This window comes from Oncorhynchus kisutch, linkage group LG3 (assembly GCF_002021735.2).
Source record: "Oncorhynchus kisutch isolate 150728-3 linkage group LG3, Okis_V2, whole genome shotgun sequence".
Lineage (NCBI taxonomy): Eukaryota > Metazoa > Chordata > Actinopteri > Salmoniformes > Salmonidae > Oncorhynchus > Oncorhynchus kisutch.
The window spans coordinates 59,540,388-59,561,646 of NC_034176.2; the positions used below are offsets into that span (position 1 = coordinate 59,540,388).

Here is a 21,259-nt window from a genome sequence, read left to right on the forward strand (position 1 = left end):
GTGGTGCTGAATGCACAGTGTACTTTTCCCTCCCTGTGTAGTTCATTGCCTGTTTAATAATGAAAATACCTACCAAAAGTAGAACATGGATGTGGTTTATTCCTGTGCATGTTAAAAAAGTTAAATAAGTAGCATATCTGGATGTGATTTACAGTAGATATATCTGTCAACACAGTCATACACATGATGTATAATCCTGTAATATGATTCTGGCCCGTGATGGCAAAAATATATTCTAATGTGGCCCTGCATGGAAAATAATTGCCCAGGCCTGCATTAGGTTAATATGGAGAAAATGATGACCATTGAAAATGGTAACAGTAGAATACCCTTGGTTTCTATCCATCAGGGGGAGTCGTTTCAACCCAGTCCTGGACATGTTGGCATCATTCAAGAAGGGGAGCGTCGGTGGGGTCAAGGTTCACGTGGACAGACTTCAGGTTCTCAGCACTTTTACTTGTTTCAGTCTACTGACACTTCTTTGAGGCGTTGTGATATCTACCCTCACAATACTATTGTCAGTTCTCCTTTCCTTTGGAAATGCATTCAGATATAGTGAATATGTATGTTTGCAAATCCAATGCCTTTGAATTGCCTTCACTGAGTTCTATTTCCTACTGTTATAATGACTTTCAGTGTCTCTAGAGAGTTCTTTAGATGTTTTGATGTGACGTCTTTTAAGAAGGACACTCAATATTCCCCTCGCACCTAACTCTAGGAGCAGACAAAGGGCTCCATCCCTCATAGTCAATCCCTTTTATCATCTCATTCTTCTGGGGACATAATTCCCCTTTGCACATCTAACTGGCTGTCTTCATTTTGATGTGACTTCAGTCGGAATGTTTGAAATCACCTGAACTGTTCCTATCCCCTGTAAATGAGATTCCTTGATGTATCTATTAATTTGTGCTTCCAGACCCTGATATCAGGAGCTATTGTGGAGCAGTTGGACTTCCTTCGTGTCAATGAAGCAGAGTAAGAGCTTGTTCCTGTCGTTCCGCCTTTGTTTTGTGACACAATCTTTATACGGCAGTGGTCACCAACCTTTTCTGAGTCGAGATCACTTTCTGAGTCAAAATGCATGCCAAGATCTACCGCTCTGATTTTTATATTAACATGACTTAAGAAAATCTAAGCCTATGCAACAATAACCAATTTAAAACAGTATTGTGGCAATGAGGTTTGCAGTAAGTTATAGGCCCAATACATTATCACCACATACTGGCTTTGCTTGAATTTACCTGCCAATGCATTGTTGTTCGGGATATTTAAAAAAATTATATTTCAACATTTGAGGTAGGCTATATGATCACACCCATAATAGATCCATTGTATTACTTGAGGCACAGCTGAGTGAGCATACATTTAAGTCATTTGATTTTTATTTTACTGAGCTGATGGTGCCTGCATCTAATTGTCAGTCTCAGCAGAGGGAGAGAGCAGCAGACTGAGGGTCCGTCTCTCAACATCCCTCCGCTCTCCCTTTCCTCCACTGACACTCACCAAAAAGGGACACTGTTTTCCAGCTGATGGTGAAACTCGAGTCGCACCGCATTTCTGCCTCATGCACAAATTCATGTTGTTACTCCTATGAACAGAGGAGATATTAAAAAAGACCCAAGCCGCTAATAATAACAACATTCATTCATTACTGCTGCACTGCTTGTTGTAGCGCAGAGTGGAAATAGGAAAAACAAGCATTTTGAAATATCACAGAATCAATTTTGCTGTATATTTATTTTATGCCTGCTATGTTACTGCAGACTCTGTCATCTGAGAAATGCCAGCGGTGGCATAGTGCACTTGATTTCCTCTCCATGCCCACCGGGAAGGCAGAGTTTGTACCTTCAGACACATGAAATGGCAATAGTTTGCCTACCCGGCACGCAGGGCAGCTGAATTGGCTGCACCTACCACCAACAATCAGAGACAAATAAAAAAATAAAAAATCGGAACACAAGGCTTTATCGTTGGGTTTTTTACAGAAATGTTTGGCGATCGACAAGTCGATCACGTTCGACCGGTTGGTGACCACTATTATCAAGGAATCAGTGTGTAAAGAACTTAACTTGCCTGTAAACCTGAAAATACTCATGTAACTTCTGCTTGTATAGAATCCCAGAGTTTAAGAACTTTCAGGAGCTGGAGATGCCCAAGCACTCCAAGGTAAAGAGGCAGACGAGCACACCCAATGCCTCAAACCTGGAGCAGCAGCCTGAGATCGACATTGAGGAGTGGAAACACAAATCCACCAACGAGATCATGCAGAAATTCTATGTGAGTACGGCGTCGATATTAGGACAGCTTCAATCAAAAGTTGATGGGTGTTTAATGTAGCGCTCTAGATCTGACTCTAAACTGTCATTACACTCCTATGGCATGACCTTTGATCTCTTTCTGTGTTTTTGTCTTACTCAGGACTGTGACTGCCTGGCCAGTCAAGCACAGCTTGCCAGTATTCTCATGAAGAAAGAGGGTCCTGACTTCTTTGCCAATGATGGTAGGGACAGAATCAAAAACACACATGCAAAATGGTGTTACTCTGTTAAAATAACAGTCCAGTGAAAATCTATTTGTACTAATATTATGTTTGCTCATACCCAAATAATGTTGTTGACTCGTCCTTTTCTTGTAATTGTAGCCAAAACATAAATGAGAGAAAACCCTCTCAGGAAAACCCAAACTCAAACTTGTTATTGAAACAAACCGTAAAAAAAAAAATATACACTTGAAATTTGTTTGGATAATGACATCATACTCTTCGGACGAGACAGGCCGTGATTGGTCCAGCAGCATTTTTTTTCTTTTTCGGTGGGGTGAAAGATCCTTCTCGAGACTCAGGCTCAGGAGTGCACATTCACTGCATACAAGCAAGCTAGCTAGCAAGCCAACAATCCACAGTTGCTGTTATCAAAAAGGACAAACCCTATGCAACAACTCTCGCCAATTGTAAATGAGAACTTGTTCTCAACTTGCCTACCTGGTTAAATAAAGGTAAAATAAAAAAATAAATAAAATCACTTCTATTTCAAATGATGTGGTTTGTAAGAGTTGGCCTGCTGGCTATTTAGAAGCAGCTAGCTACCTAGCATGCTAATGTTAGCTATCGCGACTAACTGTAGCCAGCAAGAAAAAGCAGATCCTCCACACAACAATCATCTCTCCATTCCCTTCTATTTTAAATCATGTGGTTTATAGCTTAAAGTTTTATGTCAAGAGGAAACACAGTTAGCTGTTGTTGACTGAAATACAGGTAACTGACAAAATAAAGGAAACACCAACATAAAGTGTCTTAATAGGGTGTTGGTCCACCACGAGCCAGAAAAGCTTAAATGCACCTTGGCATAGATTCTACAAGTGTCTGGAACTCTATTGAAGGGATGCGACACCATTCTTCCATTTGGTGTTTTGTTGATGGTGGTGGAAAACACTGTCTCAGGCCCGGCTTCAGAATCTCCCATAAGTGTTCAATTGGGTTGAGATTTGGTGACTGAGATTACTCTGTTGTTTCCTAACAGGCCAAGCAGGGGCATAGAGAAAATATGCTTTTTAATATCCTAATTATAATGTTTTGGAAGGACATGTATTTAATTAATATTGTAATTAATTGTAGGTAATATTTTTGTTTAAACATTTTTAACATTGAACAGATACTTTTAACACTATTCATCAGAGCCAGACTAACGGGCCAACTAGCCCCAGGGTGGGAATCAGTGCATCACTGTAAATGAAATGTCCATAGCCTAATCCATTTAGCACCCCATGACTAAATGATAATACAAATACAAAATGGGATCAATTCAACCAAGGCATAGTCTATGCAGCTAGTGTCAAGAATAGCAGTGTCTTGGCAAACACTGTTTTCAGACCCAATCATCTACAGTTTACATTGTTTGTTTTACATCATTTCTAGAATATATCCAGTGATTTGCATTGCTCAGTTCACTTACAGAGGCCTTTTAATTGTTTCCAGAGACCCTAATGGAAGACATGGAGAGACTCTACAGAATAGCTGGGACCAGGAAACTTTGGTCAGATTTCCTTCTTTCTCTAGCATATCATTCCCTTTCCATTTTACCTGAAAGAATAGTTTGTATTTTATTTTATGTGGCCGATGATATCCTTCCATTACAGTACCTCTATGAAGAGCCTTCAACATTTTTGCCTTTCAGATACTTTTACTGTCGTTTCAAGATTTGAATAACATTTTCTCTTGTTCTCCTATGTCTGTCTTCATCAAAATTGTAAATGTATCCACTGAATTCACAACTATTGTAAACAATGATAGACATTTCTATGGGTGTAGGCTAGCGGTGCGTTACGCTGCAGCCGTTATCAAGAAGTTTGCCGGTTCTATAGCCCCTCATATCACCACACTGGTGGTCCATGGCAAGCAGGTAATGGAGTAGAGTTGATGTGTAGCATGTGTGCTGTATTAGCTCAGCTAGCCACTCAGTCACTGTGCACAACGTGTACCATTAACTGTGAGTGCTATGCTTCACTCATGCGCTACTTTCCTCTGCAGCACTGTCCAATTGCTCTCTATGAACGATCAATTTCACGTTCACATGCTCCGTTGGCCTTTTTGTTCTTGCCGTTGTTGTTGTTGTGATGGTTCGGCTGTGTTATGGGGAACTGGTCGTGAGTTTTCATATTGCTCAGTGCTAAGATTGAACATAATTTAAAAGAGACCTGAGAGTCAGAGAGTGGAACAGCCCATAATCCAGCCGGGGTCCACCTTGCTCTGGAACCACATCAGTACTTGGTCCAATTTCCTTTCTCATTTATTTAACACGTGTTAATAAGTGGAGCTTGAAATAAGTTCCTTTCATATTACAAAACATCAATGGTTTAACATCACAACATGCCCTTTGAGCAATTAGCCTGACATTTCATGGACAAAATATGTAGACATATAAGCTGTAGACCATATCAGTGCTAAAACGATATGAGCACAATTTACTATAGGTATAGATGGCTGGGTGTGGTAAATGGGAGATGAATATTGTTGATACGGTGAAAGTACACCTTTTTAAAGCTTAAAACACTGTGTTTTCTCCATTTTATTTGGAAATCTATTGAGAATGTTTTTTTAAGTTGATGTGTATGGCTAAGCAACCCTGAATGCTACCATGTACACTCCCCTCCAAATGTATTTGGACAGTGAAGCTAGAACTTTTATATGGTCTCTATACTCCAGAATTTTGGATGTGAGATCAATATGTTTCATATGAGGCACAATCTTTTTATTTGAGGGTCTTTTCATACATATCTGTTACCGTTCAGAAATGACATCTCATTCCAAAACCGTTTAGAAAAAAACATCTCATTCCAAAATCATGGGCATTAATATGGAGTTGGTCTCCCCTTTTGACGCTGAAACAGCCTCCACTCTTCTGGGAAGGCTTTCGACTAGATGGTGGAACATTGCTGCTGGGATTTGCTCCCGTTCAGCCACAAGAGCATTAGTGAGGTCGGGCACTGATGTTGGGCGATTAGGGCTGGCTCGAAGTCTGCGTTCCAGTTCATCCTAAAGGTGTTCGATGGGGTTGAGGTCAGGGCTCTGTGCAAACTGTTGCCATAAAGAAGCACAGAATTGTCTAGAATGTCATTGTATGCTGATTTCCCTTCCCGGGGCCTAGCCCGACCATGAAAAACAGCCCCAGACCATTATTCCTCCTCCACCAAACTTTACAGTTGTCATTATGCATTGGGGCAGGTAGCGTTCCGTAAACCCGTGCTTCATCCACCGGACTGCCAGATGGTGGAGTGTGATTCATCACTCCAGAGAACGCGTTTCCACTGCACCAGAGTCCAATGGTGGCTAGCTTTATACCACTCCAGCCAATGCTTGGCATTGCACATGGTGATCTTAGGCTTATGTGCGGCTACTCGGCCGTGGAAACCCATTTCATGGAGCTCCCGACTAACAGTTCTTGTGCTGACGTTGCATTCAGAGGCAGTTTGGGACTCACTAGTGAGTGTTGCAACTGAGGACAGATGCCTCGAACTTCTTCACTCATCATTATTCACGATTCATTCAGGATTATTCGTAATCATGATATCATCCATATTAATGTGGAAGTGTTCAGAAACATATTTTATTCTTATTTACAATAAAAGGGACTCCAAAATGACACAATACATTATTTACCATTAATTTATATTGGGCACAACATAATCTGAAGCAGAACCCCCAAAAACTGCAAATGCTTCCAACTACCTTCAGTAGTGTGACTCAAATCAAGTTACAGCACATCAGCCTTAATGTCATGGTTATACTGTATGTGTGGTTCTTATGATAGAGAACACAGCTGACTACATTGTTATCGCACTGTCATTATGAACTGTTCCTACTGTAGTTGTATTGACACATATAGCTTGACCCTATTAAGGATCTCCTTGTGTTTTTGTTTACCAGGGGGGTTGTACGAATCGCAGCCAGTGTGATAACTAAGCTAGTGGACAGCATTGCCCCAAGTATTACTAGTGTTTTAGTGCATGGCAAGCAGGTAAGTGGACATTTGAAAAGGGGTGGAAATTATACAGTTGAATCATGTATTTATTTATTTTTTTGTCACATCAGATGCCTATTTCGAAACACGATCTTAGTGTTCATTGATTATCAATGAATTGGATGAAATTATGTCCATTTTGAAAGTATTAGGAACATTCAGTTGACAGTGACCTCCTCATGCTTTTGTCCTATAGGAAATGCTTAGTGTTATTGCAGTTGCGCGCTTCGTATTTCCCAGCTAACTCACTGTGCTTTAGCCCTGTAGCAAGGCTGTTAATATGTTTCATATAGTAACCTGCTGAAAGTGTATTCCTGGGTTTAACAGGCTCTATGTATGCTGTGACCTGACCTATAACCTATGACCTAATACAACCCTTTCCCTTGGATTGATATGAAGTGAGCTGCCTAAAAGTATAATGTTTTATCATTATACATTTTTTTTCTCAAATATTAGTTGCTTCTTAGCAGTCCCCATTTCTGGCCTCATTTTCCCACCCAAGAGTTTTGGGCAGTTCATTACTATGAAGTACCTCATGGTGTGAATCTGCATGTAGATTGCATCGTAGAGGGAAAACTATTCTGGACTTGATGAGAAAGCTGGTTTTGAGCAAGAGTTGTCTGCACCTGTCACCCGGTAGGACATGTTTAGATTACACTTAGTAATATTAGAAGCGAGGTACAGATTAAAAGCTGTGATTTACCATCTAACTGGAGAGCATTAGTCTGCAACCATATGTTTTGAGAGGCTATTTTTCAAAGGGATATGAAAGCATATGTTGTTGTTTGGGAAGAATAATGATTACCCAAGTGTAATTTTCTTCTGGCCTTTATGCTTTGAAAATAAGAAATATCACAAGATAATCTTGGTCATTATCTTTTCTCCCATGTTCTACTAGGTGGGGGGGGGGTGGCACTTTTACAGTTTTGAGATGGAGAGATAGTTTAAGCGAAGGGGATACGGAAACATCAGCATTTCTACATAGTATTGCACACTATCTGGTCAGTCAAAAAGTGTATAGGTAGAGGGATGTCACCCATAAAATAAAATCTAATGTTTTTATTTCAACCTTTTGACTATTTGCTTCTTGTTATCTATGTATACACATCTACCTTTCTGGTTCGTCACTCTGTCCTCTTAGTAAAAGAATCCCCACAAAACAATAACAGAACAGCAGACATTTAACTGATGCTGCCTGGGCTGTGCTCTGTTGCCAGGTAACACTGGGACTGTTTGGGCATGAGGAGGAGGTGATCTCCAACCCCCTCTCACCTGGGGTCATCAAGGGCATCCTCTATAGCAAGTGCTACGGGGAGAGGGAGGCCGTGCTGCAGCAGGAGCTGGTCATCCACATCGGCTGGATCATCTCCAACACCCCCGAGCTGTTCAGCGGCATGCTCAAGATCCGCGTCGGGTACGAATAGAGCCCGGGAGGAATAGAGCTAGGCAGGCTGTAGCCATGGCCATGCTGATCCTACAGCTGGGTGGTTGTTATTCTGTTTGTCTCTCAAGTTGTCTGTTTGAGGATAGCCATCTGTGGTTATGAGATGCATTGTTTTTGCTTCGTATTCCGCTGGTATTGGTGTAGGTGGATCATCCAGGCCATGAAGCATGAGTTGGAGATCCGAGCAGGTGACATGTCACCCCAGGACATTTACCAGATGTCCCCCAGCGATGTTAAACAGCTGCTGCTGGATGTCCTTCAGCCACAACAGCACGGCAGGTAAACGCACGCACACACACACACACACAAGCCTCCACACACACATTTTTTATTCTATTTTATTAATTTCCCTATTCGTTACCCATCCCAGGTCCTGGATCAACATGCGTCAAATCGATGGTTCCCTCAACAGGACTCCCCATGGCTTCTATGACCGAGTGTGGCAGATTTTGGAGAGAACTTGTAACGGCATCGTAGTGGCAGGGATCCATCTCCCACAGGTAGTGTTGGTTATTGCAACAGTGACATTATAATCCTTTATTTACATCCTCAAACTCCACATTTAATCACATCACATTCAACTTCCACCTGACTGTGCTGCTGCTCCAGTTTCAACTGTTCTGCCTTATTATTATTCGACCATGCTGGTCATTTATGAACATTTGAACATCCTGGCCATGTTCTGTTATAATCTCCACCCGGCACAGCCAGAAGAGGACTGGCCACCCCACATAGCCTGGTTCCTCTCTAGGTTTCTTCCTAGGTTTTGGCCTTTCTAGGGAGTTTTTCCTAGCCACCGTGCTTCTACACCTGCATTGCTTGCTGTTTGGGGTTTTAGGCTGGGTTTCTGTACAGCACTTTGAGATATCAGCTGATGTACGAAGGGCTATATAAATAAATTTGATTTGATTTGATCTCTGAAGGACCACACTATAGGCCCCCTTTGACAGAGGTGAAATTCCCAAAAAGACTGCATATTTGAAGTATATTAGGCTGCTTGGCCCAACAGTTGATTCAAAAGGATGGTTTGAATGCAGGAGATCCTCAATGCATCGCATATACCTCACTATTAAATAAATGTCTGTTTATAATTTTTGGTAATAACTGGTCATCGGGGTGTTCTTGCCTAAAGCGTTACTGTTAAAATCTCCCACTTTCCTTCCATTGCAGCAACCTACACTATCTGACATGACCATGTATGAGATGAACTTTTCTCTGCTGGTGGAAGACACACTGAAGGACATTGTGCTGCCTGAGTACAGGCAGATAGTAGTAGAGGTAAGGGCCAATCAGATTTCACTGTAATTTACAGCTGCATGTTTTCCGTACACTACTCTTGGTCAAACAGGACCCTCCATTGACTATCTTACCCACGTATTTCATCTAGCAACATTTCCACCACATTGGGTTTACAATACAAAACATTCTAATTGTACACAGAAATATTAGCATGGCTCTACTTTCTTACCTGCCCTAATATCCATGGTTGCAGCTGCTGATGGTGGTGTCCATAGTGTTGGAGAGAAACCCGGAGCTGGAGTTTTCGGAGAAGGTTGACCTGGATGTTCTGGTGAAGGAGGCCTTCCATGACTTCCAGAAGGACAGGAGTCGGGAGGGGATGAATAAACCGGTAGGTGCCTGCCCTACACTCTCCGCTAGACTCACAGAATCTAAGGTTGGGTCACACCACTGGCACGCGAGCTCCTTGGAGTTCATGTAGCATGCAAGCTTAGCTGTTGTACGCCCACAATGATGTACAGTACAAGTTATCTCAGCGAAGTAGAAGCAGACCGCATAGGGGAGGGTACCTTGGGTGCTTTGGCGATAATTTTTCTGGTCAGTCTCGACTACATTCATTAACGGTGAATGTTAAGGATGGGAGTAATCGTGTTACTTGTTATTCATATCAGATTATTTCCAATCTGAATAGTTGTTCATTCTGCAGTTCGTTGCTGAAAAGCAGTGCTTTGTTATAGAGCTTTCGACAGTTTGCACTGTATATAACAGTACTGCTAGTTTACAATGAAAAAAAACATTGTTGTCCGCAGGATGACATGGAGGAGTTCTATAAGACACCTCCGATGGGCAGGAGAGGCACCTCCAGTTACCTGACCAAGGCTGTGATGATTCAGCTGCTTCAGGGAGACGTGAAGCCCTCCAAGGATGACCCCTGCTCGGTCAGCTAAACTAAACCCGTTCAGCGGAGTAGAGGAGTCCACCTCTACTGTACTTCGTTGAACTACTAACAATATGCTAAATTAGTCAGCAGCACTGACTGTTGTTCCACCAGCAATACCCTTGTTCTGTTAGCTTCAAGCTATTAGGACAGAATGTATCAGATCTTATCCCCTGAAATCCTTGCATGTAGACTTGTTTGTATAGCATTAGCGTTGTAGGGCAGCCCAGTGCACACTTTTTTTGTTCTCCAAGTCTTAGGAAGTCCAGGTCTTTTTGAAAGCCTGGTCGCTGTATTTTTCTGAATGTGGCTAATACACAGTCATTTGAGTTCCTTCACTCTTATTAACATGATATATTCATGAAGTTGTTTATGTGTTTGCACGTGGTTTGAGTGTGCCTACCCAGTGTAGTGAATCTGAATTGAACTTTTTCAATGTGTGTGACGATTGCCATTGTGTTCCGCCACTCGATCAAGGGGATTTTGGAAGCTCAACACTAGTTTCGAAAAAATAAACTTGTGGAACCTGTGACATCCTGTTGATTTTATTTGCTTGGGTTCGTCATGTTTGAATTTCGTAGAGCGTTACCCCTGCTGTATAATATTTGCCTTGTATCATTGAAGCTAAATGTGTAAAAGGCTTTATAATCACAACATGGTGTAACATGTTTCTGTTTATTTCGCCTGCAGTTGCAACAGAAATGTCATGATTATTCAAGCGTGTCTAGTTGTTCCTGGGGGTATGTGTATTGAATCCCACCACTAGTAACTCCCACTCATGTCAGCTTAGCTGCAGTCATACCAATCTCACCACTGGAGCTGGAAAATCACATCATTTGACATACAAAGGAAGGGTTAGACACTGAGAAAAGCAGAGGAATTATTTCTGCGTAGGACTCAATACATCATTAACTTCAGAATCTGTTCTAAAGCTGCTCCAACACTTGGACAGGAGAATGGGATTGATAGATCGAGAAACGCTTAAAAAGGTCATGGTTGCAGGGAAGGTTGTTTCAGTGTTCTGAAGCGAGGAAGTTCATAAATAAGGGTGATATTCAAACCATGCGAAAGTAGGCTCATCGTGCATACAGTACATGTATGCTGTAGTTATTATTAGTTATTGCAGAGTACATCGTCTGCCATCTAGATCAGGCCGGTGTATGAAATGACAGTGGCAATAGCATTTGTGGCGAGCAATTTATTAATATGATACACTGTTATGCATTGTACACCTCTGCCTGATGCTTCATTAATTGAAGAAAGCATTTCATAGGAAAAGCAAATATGCTGGTTGGTATATGTTACACTAACTTGATACTTTATGACCGGACTCATCAATTCACAGTTCAATTAAAATCTGCAGAGCAGAACAATCTTTCATATTTACCGAGCAAGGCCGCATCCCCTCCTCGTCCCTGTAAAAGGTGTAATGTTTTCTCTTAAAGAACTCCCATAAAAGTTAACTGTGCATTAAAGCCAGAGTAGGTCTTTTGCTGGCAGCAGTAAAAGCATTTATTTGCCAATCTGTCTCGAGCGTTTGGGCCTGACAGTCAGAGCTTTATTCCTGCTCCTTCTACACCAACACTCTGTACCATGAAGGGCATCAAAGACTGTGCCACTTGAAGAGGTCTAAGCCAATGTTTCCCTTTTTTTTGCAATATTATTATAGTCACTTTCTGGTCTGAACCAAAGGGCTGAATAAATAATGAAAGTTAATGTAAAGTGTGTAAAAATATATTTGACCTACAGTTTTTCTTTGTGTCATGTTAGATGATAATGGCTGTTAGTTAGGTGAGATCCTTTTTCACAAACTACAGTGGGGCAAAAAAGTATTTAGTCAGCTACTAATTATGCAAGTTCTCCCACTTAAAAAGATGAGAGAGGCCTGTAATTTTCATCATAGGTACACGTTAACTATGACAGACAAAATGGAGAAAAAAAATCAAGAAAATCACATTGTAGGATTTTTAATGAATTTATTTGCAAATTATGGTGGAAAATAAGTATTTGGTCAATAAGTTTATCTCAATACTTTGTTGGCAATGACAGAGGTCAAACATTTTCTGTAAGTCTTCACAAGGTTTTCACACACTGTTGCTGGTATTTTGGCCCATTCCTCCATGCAGATCTCCTCTAGAGCAGTGATGTTTTAGGGCTGTCGCTGGGCAACATGGACTTTCAACTCCCTCCAAAGATTTTCTATGGGGTTGAGATCTGGAGACTGGCTAGGCCACTCCAGGACCTTGAAATGCTTCTTACGAAGCCACTCCTTCGTTGCCCGGGCGGTGTGTTTGGGATCATTGTCATGCTGAAAGACCCAGCCACGTTCCATCTTCAATGCCCTTGCTGATGGAAGGAGGTTTTCACTCAAAATCTCACAATACATGGCCCCATTCATTCTTTCCTTTACACGGATCAGTCGTCCTGGTCCCTTTGCAGAAAAACAGCCCCAAAGCATGATGTTTCCACCCCTACGCTTCACAGTAGGTATGGTGTTCTTTGGATGCAACTCAGCATTCTTTGTCCTCCAAACACGACGAGTTGAGTTTTTACCAAAAAGTTATATTTTGGTTTCATCTGACCATATGACATTCTCCCATTCTCCCAATCTTCTTCTGGATCATCCAAATGCTCTCTAGCAAACTTCAGACGGGCCTTTACATGTACTGGCTTAAGCAGGATTTGAGTCCCTGGCAGCGTAGTGTGTTACTGATGGTAGGTCATTCACTAGGTCCCCCTGTGTGATTCTGGGATTTTTGCTCACCGTTCTTGTGATCATTTTGACCGCACGGGGTGAGATCTTGCGTGGAGCCCCAGATCGAGGGAGATTATCAGTGGTCTTGTATGTCTTCCATTTCCTAATAATTGCTCCCACAGTTGATTTCTTCAAACCAAGCTGCTTACCTATTGCAGATTCAGTCTTCCCAGCTTGGTGCAGGTCTACAATTTTGTTTCTGGTGTCCTTTGACAGCTCTTTGGTCTTGGCCATAGTGGAGTTTGGAGTGTGACTGTTTGAGGTTGTGGACAGGTGTATTTTATACTGATAACAAGTTCAAACAGGTGCCATTAATACAGGTAACGAGTGGAGGACAGAGGAGCCTCTTAAAGAAGTTGTTACAGGTCTGTGAGAGCCAGAAATCTTGCTTGTTTGTAGGTGACCAAATACTTATTTTCCACCATAATTTGCAAATTCATAAAAAATCCTACAATGTGATTTTCTGGATATTTTTTTCTTCTCATTTTGTCTGTCATAGTTGAAGAGTACCTATGATGAAAATTACAGGCCTCTCATCTTTTTAAGTGGGAGAACTTGCACAATTGGTGGCTGACTAAATACTTTTTTGCCCCACTGTATGTTTCTATATCACGGTATTCTGTCTTTCTCACTGACTCTCATGTTGCAGATACTGACAACAGGCATGTGTTTTTTTCTCACCTACTCTATCTCCCTATTCCTGCAAAGTGAGTTGGTAATTTCGCTTTCAATTTTGCATTTACTTTTTCAATAGAATCCACGCATTGCATGGATGCATTTAAGCACTGACCAAGTTTGCGTGGTCTGAAAGGAGACATTGAAGATGGTTTCAAGCTGCTTTGTGATCATTTTATATAGATTCCATTCTGTTTCTGCTTTCACCAACATTGTTGGTCTTTGGTCAATCATGATGGAGCCATTTAAAAAAAAAAAAAAAAAAATGTATCACAATATAGATCAACTCTTTGCTTCATAGTGACCCCCTCCCTTTGATTTACATGCATACCTCAAATAGAAAAAAACAAAACAAATATTCACACAAAAAAAACATAAATGATTGACTGAAATATTACGCAGAGGTCTGAATAGCAGTGTCTGCTCTCTCCCGCTTCTCTGGACTTCTCTGCCAAATCCTCTGAAAGGCGAACGCGTACAGAAAGGGGTCCACACAACTGTTAACAAAGGCAAGGCACTTAACAAAGTCCCGTGTCAACTCCCTAAAGGTCTTCAGTTTAGCAGATGTAAAAAGGGTGTGAATACTTAAGATAGCTGAGATGTCCACAATGTTAACAACATGACCAGGAACCCAGAGAATGATGAAGGTCACAGTAAATCCAGTGACCAATCTGGTCATCCTTTGGGTGCTGAAGAGGGCTGTCTGGTTCACTCGCCTGTGAAGGAAGAAATAAAAGGTGACCAGAATGGAACCCAGAACAAAACTCACCAATGTCTCAAAAAGAAGAACAGCCACTCTTTCCCAGTCTGATTCGGTGTATCTTTGACATCTTAGACCAGAACCTGTAACCACTATATTCCTTGTCGCAAGAGCAGGCCCGGTTAGGATGCATGCAAGCCCCCATAGTGCAACTAGCAAAACCTTCTCACCTCTCCTTCCCAGCCTGGCCCACTGATGGGGGTAGAGAACCGACACGTAGCGCTGCACACTCATAGTCACAGTCATGATATTGATATATAGGCTGCAATAGACCATGAAGGAGAAGAACTTGCAGAGCCCACGGCCAAGATTCCATCCACACAGGAGGGAATAGATCCGCACAGGGAGGGAGGCCAGACACAGGACGTCAGAACAAGCCAGATTCAGCATCAGTTTCAGGGTGACATGATCTATTTTTTACCTGGCGCAGAATGACCACCACAAACAGCTATATTTGCAGGGAGGCCCACTAGGCAGCACAGTCCCATCAGTGTACTGGATACAACGTTGCCAGGATTCCTTGAGGTGATGATGGAGATGGAGATGGAGATGTTGAGCTGATCCATGGTCATGACGTGAGAGAGATTGGTGTGATGATCAGAGTGGTGTGAAGTCAGGAAGCTCAGTTCTTCACGCTTGCCCTGTGCATTGTCTATTTTTAACCACATACTACGCCTTCATAAAGTATTCATAACCTTTGACTTATTCCACATTTTGATGTGTTACAACCTGAATTCAAAATTGATACAAATACAAAAAAATCTCGCCCATGTACACACAATATCCCATAATGACAAAGTAAAATATGTTTTTAGACATTTTTGAAAATACTTTACTCCACACTGTAGTATCCCTTGATTGATTGGTTGATTTTATTTGACCATTTAACAATATAATATAACCATACCATTTTGTAGATCTGAGTCTCTACTTTTATATAATGTAAAAAACACCATTTCGAATTGTGCTACATAAGACCAAATCCAGGTAGTGAGTCACAAATGTGGATACAATGCATTTAGAAATGTGTTGAGAATAACACAATAACAAACCATTTTTTTCCCATTAATGTCCTACTTAAAACATGTTAAACATTTACAGCTAACCCACATGAACATCTATTATAGTATTCTATAGTCTAAATACTGTAATATTACTATATTTATATACTATAGTATTCACTGTAAGTGCTTTTGCTGACTTTAGTATTTACTGTAATGTTTTGGCGGACATTACTAGTATACTATAGTATTCACTATAGTGTTTTAGCGGACTTTACTGTAGTATTCACTATATTCACTATAGTGTTTTTTGTGGACATGACTGTAGTATAATATAGTATTCACTATAGTGTTTTTGCAGACATGACTGTAGTACTTCATAGTACTTTCATTTGGATAGTCCATCTGTAGATGCTCTAGACCCCTCAAACTCAACTCTGGACATTTTTCTAATCAGGGACTGTGAATACTACAGTCATATCTGAAAAAACACTACAGTAAATACTATAGTCATGTCTGCAAAAACACTACAGTAAATACTATAGGAAATACTGTACATACAGTGGCAAGAAAAAGTATGTGAACCCTTTGGAATTACCTGGATTTCTGCATAAATTGGTCATACAATTTGATCTGATCTTCATCAAAGTCACAACAATAGACAAACACAGTCTGCTTAAACTAATAACACACAAACAATTATACATTTTCATGTCTTTATTGAACACGCCGTGTAAACATTCACAGTGCAGGGTGGGAAAAGTATGTGAACCCTTGGATTTAATAACTGGTTGACCTTCCTTTGGCAGCAATAACCTCAACCAAATATTTTCTATAGTTGCGGATCAGACATGCACAACGGTCAGGAGGAATTTCGGACCATTCCTCTTTACAATACTGCTTCAGTTCAGCAATATTCTTGGGATGTCTGATGTGAATCGCTCTCTTGAGGTCATGCCACAGAATCTCAATCGGGTTGAGGTCAGGACTGGGCCACTCTGTTGTTGATTTACTTCTGTGTTTTTAGGTCGTTGTCCTGTTGCATCATCCAACTTCTGTTGCGCTTCAATTGGCGGACAAAGCCTTACATTCTCCTGCAAAATATCTTGATAAACTCAGGAGTTAATTTTTCTGTCGATGATAGCAAGCTGTCAAGCTCCTGAGGCAGCACTGCAGCCCCAAACCATGATGCTCACTCCACCATACTTTACAGTTGGGATGAGGTTTTGATGTTGGTGTGCTGTGTTTTTTTTCTCCACACATAGTGTTGTGTGCTCCTTCCAAACAACTCAACTTTAGTTTCATCTGTCCACAGAATATTTTGCCACTAGCGCTGTGGAACATCCAGGTGCTCTTTTGCGAACTTCAGACGTGCAGCAATGGGGTTTTTTGGACAGCAGTGTCTTCTTCCGTGGTGTCCTCCCATGAACACCATTCTTGTTTTGTGTTTTCCGTATCGTAGACTTGTCAACCGAGATGTTAGCATGTTCCAGAGATTTCTACAAGTCTTTAGCTGACACTCTTGGATTCTTCTTAACCTCATTGAACATTCTGCGCTGTGCTCTTGCAGTCATCTTTGCAGGATGGCCACTCCTAGGGAGAGTAGCAACAGTGCTGAACTTTCTCCATTAAATAGACAATTTGTCTTACTGCGGACTGATGATCATCAAGGCTTTTAGCGATACTTTTGTAACCCTTTCCAGCTTTATGCAAGTCAACAATTCTTAATCTTATGAGATCTCCTTTGTTCGAGGCATGGTTCACATCAGGCAATGCTTCTTGTGAATAGCAAACTCATTTTGTGAGTGTTTTTAGGGCAGGGCAGCTCTAACCAACATCTCCAATCTCATCTCATTGATTGGACTCCAGGTTAGCGGACTCCTGACTACAATTAGCTTTTGGAGAAGTCATTCATCTAGGGGTTCACATACTTTTTCCAACCTACACTGTGAATGTTTAAATTATGCATTCAATATAGACAAGAAAAATACAATAATTTGTGTGTTATTAGTTTAAGCACACTGTGTTTGTCTATTGTTGTGACTACAATGGATGTCACAAGTGTACTGTAGAGAGGAGTAGGCAGGAGGCAGTTGCAGGGTTAGAACTACTGAGTTTATTAAAGCACTGTATATATAAAAGTGGGACAAAACCCAAAGTGCAAAATTATAAAGTATTCTGGAAATAAGAGGAGAGATTCCTCTCAGGAAAACAAGCAACATTTACAATGACCGACAAAGACAAATGACAGAGGGAGTATATGAGTATATATACAGTGATAGAGTGGGGATTGCAACCAAGTGTGTGCAATGATGACAAGACAAGGTGGGGTTGATGAGTGAAGGGCGTTTGCCAGCAGCAGGTTCGGCAGCAGCTAGAAGGCCGGCAACACCGAACACCTGAGCTGGACGGGAGGGGGAGCCAAAGCGAAGGCTGTTATGACAGTACCATCGGCCTTCTGCTGGAGGACGACGCACTGGAGACAGGTGTGCGCTGTGTTCCATACCTCCTCGGTACGCCGAAACCAATCGTCCACCGCAAGAGCCTCAATCTGACTCCGGTGCCAGGGCCGGCAGATACCTGGAACACACTGAAAGGATGTGAGGTTAGTGGAGGAGTGACGGAGGGAGTTTTATGAGTATTCTGCCCAAGGCAGAAATGCAGCATACTCCCATGGCCAGTCCTGACAGTAACTACGACGGTACCTACCTAGTTCCTGATTTACCCTTTCCACCTGCCCATTTGATTGGGGATGGTACCCGGAGGTGAGGCTGAGCATGACCCCCAGTCGTTCCATGAAGGCCTTCCAGACACGGGAGGTGATCTGAGGTCCACGGTCAGACACGATGTCCTCTGGGATCCCGTACTGCTGGAAGATGTGAGAGAAGAGAGCCTCCGCAGTCTGCATGGCCATAGGGAGACCAGGCAGAAGAATCAAACGACAGGTTTTGGAAAACCGGTCCACAATGACCAGGATGGTTGTGTGCCCCTCCGAAGGGGGAAGGTCTGTGACAAAGTCCACGGAGAGATGGGACCAGGGTTTTTGTGGAACCGATAGCCGGTGGAGTTTGCTCTGTGCACAGTTGGAGCAGGAAGAGACGTAAACCCGGACGTCCTGGACCAAGGTGGACCACCAGTACTTGACAGAGAGACAGTGAATAGTATGGGCTATACCCGGGTGCCCCGACACAGGTGCTGTGTGTGCCCAGGTTGAGGAGACAGTCCATCAGAGGGCACGTAGGTATGTGGAGACAGTGGGCAGGTGAGGGCTCCTGTTGCAGGGCTCGACGGATGTCCGCGTCCACATTCCACACAACAGGAGTCACAATGCTGACAGGGGAATAATGGGTGTCACTTTCTGCCTCCAATCCTCTGTGTCATGCACCTGGGACAATGCATTGGCCTTGATGTTCTTAGATCCCGGCCGGTAGGAGAGGGTAAAGTCAAACCTGGAGAAGAATAGGACCCACCTGGCCTGACGCTGGCTCAGCCTCTTCGCTGCTCGAATATACTCTAGGTTCCGGTGGTCTGTCCAAGCAAGGAATGTGTGTTGAGAACCATCCAGCCAGTGGTGTCATGTTTTCGACTCCTTCTTGACAACCAGAAACTCACGATCCCCCACGTCGTAATTACACTCGGCGGGAGACAGCTTCTGTGAGTAGAAGGTACATGGATGGAGTTTAGATGACGATCCAGTGCGTTGGGAGAGAACAGCCCCTACTCCAACCTTCGAGGTGTCCACCTACAAGATGAAAGGCAGAGATGGGTCAGGATGAGCCAGAACAGGTGCGTTCATAAAACGTTCCTTGAGCGCACGGAAGGCTTCGTTGGCCTCCTCAGTCCAGCACAGCTGTCTAGGACCTTCCTTCAGGAGGGAGGTGAGAGGGGCCTCCACTGTGCTGAAACCCTTAATGAAGCACCGGAAATAGTTGACAAAATCTAGGAAGCGCTGCACCTTTATGTTGGATGAAACAGGCCATGAACGTACTGCCCTGACCCTCTGCTCCTCCATCTCCATCTGGAAAAAAATACACTTCTCCGCCTTGGCGTACAGGTGATGCCCTATCAGCCTCTTCAAAATGGACCTGACATGAGAGACATGTTGCTCGCGTGTAGTGGAGTACACCAAGATGTTGTCTATGTACACCACTACACAGCGACCCAACATGTCTCTAAACACCTCGTTAATGAAGGATTGAAATGAAGAGGGTGCATTTGTCAGGCTGTAGGGTATTACCCTGTATTCATAGTGCTCAGTGCTGGTGCTGAAGGAGGTCACCAGATTGTAGGCACTGCGTCAATCCAATTTGGTAAAGTACTGGGCACCATGCATCTGTTCGATCAGAGTGGGTATGAGAGGCAAGGGATAGCTGAATTTAACAGTTGTCTTATTCAGTGTCCGGTAATCGATATAGGGGCGGAGACCTCCGTCCTTCTTCTTCACAAAAAAAGAAGCTGGAGGAGGCTGGAGAGGTGGACGGATGGAGGAATCCTTGGGCCAGCGCCTCCTGGATGTAGACCTCCATGGCTTCGGTCTCTGCATGCGAGAGAGGATAGATATGCCACCGTGGGAGAGTATAAACAGGCAGTAGATCAATAGTGCAGTCCCATGGGCGATGAGGGGGCAGGCACATGGCACGAGTCTTCGAAAAGCCACCTGTAGGTCCCGGTATTCCTCCGGGATAGGTTCGTGTTTCCGTACTGGAGTTACAGCGATGTGACAAGACTGTAACTTCCAATTGGACACCATGAAATTGGGAGAAAAAGGGGTAAAAAAAATTATAGTAACTTATTCATCGCTCCTTTTGCCTCATACAGCTTTTTCAATTCAATTCCATCAATCCACAGGGTCTTAAAAACAGTTATAACAGTCCGTTTCTTAATAGGTGCCTGATTATCAATAACTGGAGGAAACAATTGAATAAATGCATCAAGTGCAGCGTCTGCACGGTCCTCACTACACACATCAGACCAATTTTTTTTTTTATGGCAGCCTTGCAAGGATAACACGTTTAAATGTCTTACTCACATTGGCCACAGAGAAGGAGAGCTCACAGTTCTTGGTAATGGGCTATGCGTCGGTGGCACTGTATTATCCTCAAAACGGGCAAAGAAGGTGTTTAGTTTGTCTGGAAGCAAGACGTCGGTGTCCGTGACGTGGCTGGTTTTCCTTTTGTAGTCCGTGATTGTCTGTAGACCCTGCCGCATACGTCTCATGTCTGAGCCGTTGAATTGCAACTCCACTTGGTCTCTATACTGACATTTCCCTTGTTTGATTGCCTCGCGGAGGGAATAGCTACACTGTTTGTATTCGGCCATATACCCAGTCACCTTTCCATGGTTAAATGCAGTGGTTCATGCTTTCAGTTTTGTGCAAATGCCGCCATCTATCCACAGTTTCTGGTAAGGTTTCTTTCCCCCCACATTATCAAGCAATGCACACATATTATCCAGATAATTAATGTTAGTACTTGGTGGACAATAGCAGAACCCCAAAAGAAGAGGCTTTTGTGAATAAGTGAAGGAGAAAGCCTTTTGAAGCTCACTATAGTCTTTTTCTCCTGCCCTATTCCCATAGTCATTTCCTGGACTTGTATAACCATGTTGTGGAGATTGAGTCTTCACAACCCTTTGCTACCACCTGGTGGACCTCCCATTGGATAGACATGCATAAGCAGAAATACCTATATCAGTCCACCAGGGGACAGCAGAATTCACTTATAATGATGACTAATCTTGGTAAAGAGTTTGTTGTCCTAAAATGACGAATTACTGTCTCCTGTATGTCAAAATTCTCAATTAAAATCTAAGAACAATGACCAAAAACAAGTTCTGTATCAGTTTCACAATCAAACCTCCCGTTGTTAAAACATCATCTTATATGTTAAATTTTTTCTTCTTTGCACAAAAAAAGAGGGGGGAAAAATGACAGA

The 21,259-nt window shown here is 42.5% G+C and overlaps 1 protein-coding gene across 7 annotated transcripts in view; it reads left to right on the plus strand.

Moving 5' to 3' along the window:
* LOC109886277 (phosphorylase b kinase regulatory subunit beta) overlaps nt 1–10,667 on the plus strand; it is a 90,195-nt gene extending 79,528 nt beyond the window's left edge. For 4 of the 7 annotated variants that reach the window (XM_020477999.2, XM_020478013.2, XM_031809649.1 and 1 more), the window contains 12 exons: nt 350–440; nt 917–975; nt 2,115–2,277; nt 2,419–2,500; nt 3,974–4,031; nt 4,307–4,397; nt 7,733–7,929; nt 8,104–8,238; nt 8,330–8,459; nt 9,130–9,237; nt 9,452–9,589; nt 10,008–10,667. In XM_020477999.2, the coding sequence (XP_020333588.1) occupies nt 350–440; nt 917–975; nt 2,115–2,277; nt 2,419–2,500; nt 3,974–4,031; nt 4,307–4,397; nt 7,733–7,929; nt 8,104–8,238; nt 8,330–8,459; nt 9,130–9,237; nt 9,452–9,589; nt 10,008–10,145 (1,390 nt within the window). In that variant the 3' untranslated portion in view covers nt 10,146–10,667. Of the gene's footprint in view, nt 1–349; nt 441–916; nt 976–2,114; nt 2,278–2,418; nt 2,501–3,973; nt 4,032–4,306; nt 4,398–6,421; nt 6,513–7,732; nt 7,930–8,103; nt 8,239–8,329; nt 8,460–9,129; nt 9,238–9,451; nt 9,590–10,007 lie in introns of all 7 variants that reach the window. The other 3 variants (XM_020478005.2, XM_031809647.1, XM_031809648.1) reach the window with 1 other exon arrangement.
* Nucleotides 10,668–21,259: the final 10,592 nt, after the last annotated feature.